An 8,385-nucleotide genomic window follows, 5' to 3' on the forward strand; every position below is an offset into this window, starting at 1 on the left:
AATTTTTATGTTGATTTTAATTTTTAGCCATTATGACTTTTACCTGTACTGTATAATTGTTATATTGAGTTGTGTCGTTCTTCTTCTTGGTGTGCGATATACAGGGTGATTAACCAAGCACGATCGCCCCATTTTTTCCTTTAATAATGAATTTATTCAAATTCTAGAACTTTTACATATACTCAGACAATGTTTTCAAATTTTTTAATTTTTGTACTATTTAAGAAATGTCCTATGACGGTACAAACTTCTGTTTTTCAAATGAGAACTAACCCCCTCTTTTTACTGTAAATTATTTGGTGGATAATTTTTTTGTAAATGTTGATGAATCCAATTCCAAATTCGAATGAGTAGTTTCTTGGTTAGTTATTACAATATTTGTATTAAGTATAATAGGCCTTAAAAATGGTTTTGCATTAAAAATAAAATATACGTAAACTTGATCTAGTATTTATATTATACTTGGGCTAGCTATTTTTACAAATTATTAATATTCATAGATTAATATTAATGACTACAATTTTCAAACATATCAATGGTTAAAAGGCCAAGTGTCGTCCTCGCAAAAACAAAATTTTACATCACACATTTTAAACAAGATAATATTTACCAACATAATCGTTTTTTTATCTAATTCGTTAATATTTTTTTAAATTTGGTATCTGGATAATCAAATTATTTTAAGAATTGAAAGTTTGTAATAATTATTTATACCTACTATCTTCTGCTTTCTTTATGACCTAGTCAAGGCTTACAGCATTTAACCACACGGGTGTTGGCCAGTTGCCCCCCACGGCTGTTATCGGGATTTTAAAAATATGCCAGTTGCCCTCCGGCGAGATACAGTTATCCCAATCATGATAAGAACTATGTCATATCATGGTACCAACCTTTAAAATAAAAATCCTGAAGTATTCTTTTACTAGAATCGACCGCGCACTTGAAATACAGCGCACTCTAGTGGACAATCTCTGAAATTCCTCCCAGAGACAAAATACTATATTATATAAAAAATAATTAAATAATAAATATTTCATATTAAATATTAATAAATACATAATTTTTAAGGGAAAATAATACGGACAAAATATCCAAATTTATCTGTTAATACGAAAATTAGTAGATTACACTTTACTTTCTAATGAAATTAGCTCAAATATCACAAATTATACTGCATTACTGCACAAACATTAGTCAAATCCTCAAATAATATAATGAACTAAAGACTAAAATTATAATAAAATATAAAAGGATCTAGGAACTAATCCAGTTTAATTCTATAACTCCCCAAATCCACCCCTGCGTTGAGTTTTTAATTGTTGTGGATATATATACATTTATATATATATATTTTTTCTATTTTTAAAAACGTTTTTCTAAATTATTAGAAAATAGTGTAGGTAGTCATTTTTTTAGCAAATTATTTAATATTTTATTTTATTGTGATATATTATATATTTCCTTTTAATTTGAAAGTTCATAATTTTTACTTTTCATATATAAAGATCCATGATAGTGAAATTATTGAAGTGTTTAATAGTACAATTGGTCAGTCAAATTATTAATGAACCGATAGCTTTAGAAGCATTCAATGAGATATACAATAAAGATGTAGTAATATGTGGTTGAATAGTAGATATTAAGCAACCTTGGCTATGTGCAAGTTCCAAGGGACTTATTTTGAACACAATTGGTATAGAAAAGGTATTGGAAATTCAGGGTTGGAAGTGGTTATTGTATATTGTACTTTATACATGGAAAAAAAAGGGTAAGGGAGGAGATCTATCCCCCATATCCCCCCCCCCCCCATAAATACGTCACTGACTTAATTATAATTACATTTTTATTATTTTATAGCATTTTTATTATAATTATATAGGTACTATAATTATATTTATTATTGATTATTGTATGAAATTTTATTATTTTGGACTTGTATTAAATTAAATTGTATTATATTTTAATATGTGATTTAAGTAAGTAATTAACATTTTTTATGATATTATATAATTTTTTATGTAACTTTTATGTATTTTTCAATACTATTTGGACACAATGGGATAAGACAATTGGAAAATTAACATTAAGAATTACACATGAATATTTTATTAAATGCCAATTGTTAATGCATTGCAGCGGTTTGAACTTTTGTGACTTATTTATATATAATATCATTGAAGTATTGAACCAATTCTAGTTACATTAGAAAAAGATCAACTATTTCTTAATAAGTTAATTAATAAAATGTTTAAAAATTTTTTCCTTTTTTTAACCAAAATTGGTTGATAATTTTGATGCTATACAATATTTTTAATACCTATCTTATTCGTATAACTATTATTTTATTTGTAAGTTTTGTTTTATTCAAGTTGAAATCATTTTCTAAATGTACTCATTTAGTTTTATTAAAAGTAATATATATTTTTTGTAATTTATGGTGATTATAATTTACAGATGTTAGATATTAATAAAAAAATATATAATTTGATACCAATTTGATGTTATTTAATAATACATAATATAAACATGATGATGATTAACACGTCAACAATACTTAGCTGTTCAACTTTAATTGAGGTACAATCTGCAGGCATCTGCAATGTTTGAGTAATGGAATACTTATCAGGCCAAAATCTAAAGTGTTTAGTTTTAGAACATAACACATTTAATAATTTAAACAATATTCTAGATGCAGTTCTTTAATTTATTTTAAAAAATACACTTACAGAAAACACAGAAAATTATATTATTGTATTTAATCAAGTCAGAAATCAGAATATTGATAATGGCTGATAAAAATTATAGTTTATCATATTATACTGTTTGTTCTATTTTTAGTTTGTCTATTGTTGTTATTTATATGGAGTGAGTGCAACATTTTCGGGTTATTTAATTTTTTTTTTTTTAATACATTGACAAGTGACTTTATTTGACAAAACATTTTTGACTTAACCTAACTGTTTAAGTGTATAATTATTCTAAAACTACATAAAAAAATGAATGATCAACAAGTGGACAGACCTTTACATTTACTAGATCACGATTATTTTTTACCAGGTACCTTTACATTTAATAACCTATTTATTTAGTTATTTAAACATAATATATATAATATATAAGTGTTATAAAATAATTTAATTATTTACCACCTAATTTATAGTTATATATCCAGACATTGTTGATGAAGTAGAGACACTAAGTTGTGGCAAGTCTGATGATGATGATGATGATGTCTTATCCGACGAAGAAAATGAAGGTGAATTAATTTAGAACCTCTGTTCTCTGTTGTCTTGTCTAAAAAAAAATTGGTTTTCTGTTAAAATATTATTTTTTTTGATTGTGTAATAAAAATTAATACTTGTTTATATTATATTAAATTACATAGTTCCAGTAGAACAAAATCCCGAGACTTACACCATAATTCCAGGAGTTCAGGTTGGATCTCAAGTTTATGTGGACAACTTAAATTTTAAGTACTATAAAAAAAGTTCTGTACGAAACCGTTTGTAAGTCTATATACCTGATGAAAATTATGATTAGAAAAATAAAATGAATTATTACTAATACTACAAATGAAATAATCACCTTTATCTTTTATGTTCTTAAAGATATTTAGTTTGCCACAGAAAAAATCATAATGATTGGCCATTTTGCCCTGCCACAGCTAGTGTTAACTTGAACAATCCGGGTTACCTGTCATTAAACCGGAAGCATATCCATAGGCCTGAAATAATTAATAAGCCATTAGCATTCTTTAGAGAAGCCGTTTCTAAAAGAGTCCTTACACCTGGCAATTTATCCTCTTCTGTTAGACTAGTGTACAATCAGGAAATTGTCAAGTAAGTATAACCATGAAACAATAATACATTTCATTGCTCTTAAAAATTGAAATTGTAGTCACCCTGAAGCAGCAGAAAACTATACATGTCTTCAAACAGAACACAGGGTTAAAAGACAGCGACGTTGTAGGCGACCCCCTCTTCCCAGCTCACTAGATCATTTAATACAAATATTAAATGATCCCATCCACGAAAAGTACAGTCACACAATTCGAAGACCTCCGACTAGGTAAAAAAAAAATTAATTAATAGTTTAATAATAAAAGCAAAAAGTTCATAGTATCATAGTATTCATAACAAATCAAACACTTACATGATGAAGTTTACTAATATATTTTATAATACGCAGATTTTTCCGAAGTGATTGGCCTTTGGTAGTTGATGGCAACCAAGTAGGTGTTGTGTTTGCCAATATGGAAACAATAGAGAGGTATCGAGCAGAATTGGGCACTGTTGTTGTAGCTGGAATTGATGGCACGTTCAAAACAGTTCCTAAAAGTCCACCAGAACTTAAAAAGGGTGCTTTTGTCACATTCCAGATAGTGTATAGGAGTGTAGTGAGTAGAATTTACTACAAATAATAATAATATTGTAATAAAATTAAAAATGTATTGTACCTATATTGGAGAGAAAATTTAAAAAAAAAATGTATATAATAATATTTTAAGCATAAAGAACAATTGAATAATCATTATGTGGCACCAAGTAATTATTATTATTAGTTTATCAAGTAAATGGTATACCTTGTACTTTGCAGTCATTCCCAATGGTATATGCATTCCTTATTTCAATGAACCAAGAAAGCTACCAAGCCCTTCTGAATGCAATCCGTAATTTGCTGCCATTAGATTACGGACAACTGTGTATCATAACAGATTTTGAAATGCCACTAATGAATGCAGTTCAAACTGTAATGCCTGAAACTAAATTGATGGGTTGTTGGTTTCACTTTTGCCAGGTATATATAAGTAAAAAGAGTACAAACTTTGAATGGCATTTTCAACACAATCTTCGAATTTATCTGAATTTAATTTCACAGGCAGTCATAAGATACAGCAAACGGAGATTGAACAGTGTGTACCATCTTTTTCAAAGTAGCCCGATTGCAGCCAGAGTTTTAAGAATGGTTGTAAAAGCATTGTAGTAGTAGAGCATTATAGTAGTTTTCTTTTTTTCTATTTCACAATTTTAGGTATTAGCTCTACCACATTTACCTGCACACAGAGGCCATCCGGATTGTCCTCAACATGACATTAATGATGGTTTTAGGGCTATCGTTAATTATGTTCAACAGTTTCCTGACATTGAGGAACATTTGAGAACTTTCCTCATTGGATACATTGAAGGATACTGGTTATCTCAAGTTGGACCAAGGATTTTGAGCATTTTTGGATGCGAATACAGGACCAATAATTATTTGGAATCGTTTCACTCCACTTTATTGACACAAATGTCAAAACACCCTAATATATGGGATTTCATCCGTGAGGTTTTCCTATTAATATTATTTTTCTATAATTCTAATATATAGGTTTCATTATATTATAAAGGTGTATTAATTCTTCCTCTACATAATAAATATCTATCATTTGTGTTTGATCATTGGTATATTTTGCTTATTATAGAGAAATTGACACTGATTGAAAATCAATGTTTTGTAGAACTACACCAAGCACGACAAAATTATACGGTACTTTATTCTAAATTTAGTATTTAATAAATATATAATGTAATATTAGTAATTATTGTTACAACTAATAAGTAATAACAATCCTAGGCATATCATTTGAATAGGTATAGTTTAATTTATGATTTAAATTGAAATTCTTATATAAACAAGAATGATTCATAAAAAAATGAAAATAATAAAATTTACAGATTAGAGATACCACTTCAAGGCAGGAAAGGTTTATAAAAACGCAAGTAATTCGTCAACAAATACAGACGTTGAATGTTGATGGGGATATACTAATGTTCCTCAGGAGAGCGGGCCATCATAATGATGGATATGTTCAAGGACAGATTGGTCCATTTCCTGTAAGATATTTAACTATGAATTTTGATAATATTTGAAAAGTGAAAATATAAAATAGTTTGTAGTTATTTTTTCTATTAACATTTTTACAGGAAGACAACATTTAACTATAAATCGCCTGCTTGAGAGCCAATTTGTTTGTGGCAAATGTTTTTTTATAGACTATATTAATGTACCTACTTAATATTTTGTGACAATATGTGATAATCACAAACTTTTTATATTCCTATGATTTTTTGTAATTGTGTTTTATTATTTATTTATATTTATTGCTTGAATAACTATTTACTTTTGATAGATTAACAATTTTAGATTCTAAGCAGAACAATGAATGTATTGACTTTACAATGATATGTGTATTGTGTATAAAAGTGTGATTAACATTTTATAATATAGGTACCTGCTATTATATTATGTTTTTACTAGAAAATCTTGAAATGAAAAAAAAAGATTTTAGATTGTTATTTGTCAATAATTGATTTATAATTGTTATAATAGTTTTATAAATATTTTATTTAATACCATATAAGAAGGTCTTATTTTAAAATTATGTTATAAAATAAGTAAGTATACATAATATGAGAATACTATATATTTGGATAGTAAAATATTCAAAATGGTAACCAAATGTAATTCAATAATACGTGAAAAAACCATACTTAGCCATTCTTAACCTAAGTTTGTAATTTGTAACATTTTACCAAAGATCAAAACTAATTAACTTTTTATATATGATTATTTGTAATTGTGTTTATTATTTATTTATATTTATTGCTTGAATAACTATTTCCTATTGATTGATTAACAATTTTAGATTCTAAGCAGAACGATGAATGTATTGATTTTACAATGATATGAGTATTGTGTATAAAAGTGTAATTTACATTTTATAATAAACCTACTATTATATTATGTTTTAACTGGAAATCTTAACACAAATAAAGATTTTAGATTGTTATTTGTTAATTATAATAATTTTATAAATATTTTATTTAATATCAAATAAAAAGGTCTTATTTAAAATCATGTTATAAAATTAGTAGGTATACATAATTTGAAAATACTACCTACCTATATGATATTATATAATTGAAATTTTGAATAATAAAATATTCAAATACCTAGTAACCAAATTTAAATCAATAATACGTGAAAAAAAACATACTTGCCATGCTTAATCTAAGTTTTATACTACAGGTTAAAAGTGCAAGTGGTTCAAAAAGTTTAAATTTAAAACCACTCAAATAAGAAATAACACACAACACATAACAAATAACTCGTTATCGCAACTTGGAAAATATATTTGGCTAATGGTTATTTCGGTCATCTGATTAACTGATTTATATAAAACCACGGTCTAAGATTATAAAATAATCATTATAATAAGCACGGTTGCATTGATATACCCCACTATACTGACCCCTTCCCATACCGTGCTAATGTTATTCTAATAATAAATATTATTTATGTTATAATATTTAAAAGTACCTATTCGCTATGTATAAACTTACAATGGAATAATGGATATAATAATAATATATAGAACGGACTACGTTCCGTACAGTATATCACCATGAGCCCAATTAAATTCCCATTCAGAATTTTTTTCAATATTTGACGTTGGTAACAAAACATATTCCTTATCACGATTGGGATAACTGTACCCCGCCCGTTGCCCTCAACCAAATATACCAGTTGCCCTCAAAAAAATATACCAGTTGCCCTCGTATGATTAGGTACAATGTATAGCCCCATATAATAGGGGACGTAAATACACAAATAATAAATAAAATTATTTATAAAAATAAATTAAAATAGGTAGTATAAAATTATAGAAAATTATTGTATTTTGTAATAATAACTAATAAAATAATATGAAGACAATAGTCAATAAAATAATAAATATTATAATTATGTGGCATACAATGTTATAATTTGACAACAAAAAGTAGTATAAATGATAGAAAAAAATTCATAATAAATAATTAAATTATAATGATAAGTGGCATATTCAATGTGATAATTTGTCAACAAAAAAATAGTAGAAAATGGTAGAAAAAAATGCATACTATGCTTGTAATAATTACTAACAAAATAATATTAATACAATAGTCAATAAAATAATAAATATTATAATTATGTGGCATTCAATGTTATAATGTTATATTTATCAAAAAAAAAATAGTAAAAAATTAGATAAAATATTATGTTTTGTCATAATAATTACCTAATAGATTTTACAAAATCTAGTCTACTAATATTCTTGTTTTTATATTTATTTATAAAATCTTCAATTCTGGCTTTTTTGTTTAAGTAAGTGCAATGAGTAATATTTTTAACTTCGTTTACACTGCTTGTATGCTTGTACACTGTATGTTTTTGTTTTATTACAAAATACAATATCATATATAATTGCAAATATCAAAATTTGATTCTATAATTTTATACTATTTTACTTAATTTTTATAAATAATTTTTATTTTTATTTGTATATTTACCTCCCCTATTTTA

The 8,385-nt window shown here is 26.0% G+C and overlaps 2 protein-coding genes across 3 annotated transcripts; both read left to right on the forward strand.

Annotated features, from left to right (window-relative positions):
- Positions 1-2,996: 2,996 nt before the first annotated feature.
- On the forward strand, positions 2,997-4,420 carry LOC107883177. The gene is made up of 6 exons (XM_029485519.1): positions 2,997-3,057; positions 3,161-3,256; positions 3,386-3,506; positions 3,609-3,839; positions 3,898-4,068; positions 4,189-4,420. Exons 1-6 carry the CDS (start codon positions 2,997-2,999, stop codon positions 4,418-4,420), a joined length of 912 nt encoding a protein of 303 aa, XP_029341379.1.
- Positions 4,319-5,621, forward strand: LOC115035135. 2 transcript variants are annotated; one of them, XM_029492810.1, is made up of 4 exons: positions 4,319-4,383; positions 4,715-4,797; positions 4,879-4,965; positions 5,032-5,621. In XM_029492810.1, exons 2-4 carry the CDS (start codon positions 4,723-4,725, stop codon positions 5,368-5,370), a joined length of 501 nt encoding a protein of 166 aa, XP_029348670.1. In that variant the 5' UTR covers positions 4,319-4,383; positions 4,715-4,722; the 3' UTR covers positions 5,371-5,621. The 2 variants fall into 2 exon arrangements, with proteins under 2 accessions (XP_029348670.1, XP_029348669.1); XM_029492809.1 differs by lacking the exon at positions 4,319-4,383 and having other exon boundaries at positions 4,587-4,797.
- Positions 5,622-8,385: the final 2,764 nt, after the last annotated feature.

The sequence above is a fragment of the Acyrthosiphon pisum genome, chromosome X (assembly GCF_005508785.2).
Source record: "Acyrthosiphon pisum isolate AL4f chromosome X, pea_aphid_22Mar2018_4r6ur, whole genome shotgun sequence".
Taxonomy (NCBI): Eukaryota; Metazoa; Arthropoda; class Insecta; order Hemiptera; family Aphididae; genus Acyrthosiphon; species Acyrthosiphon pisum.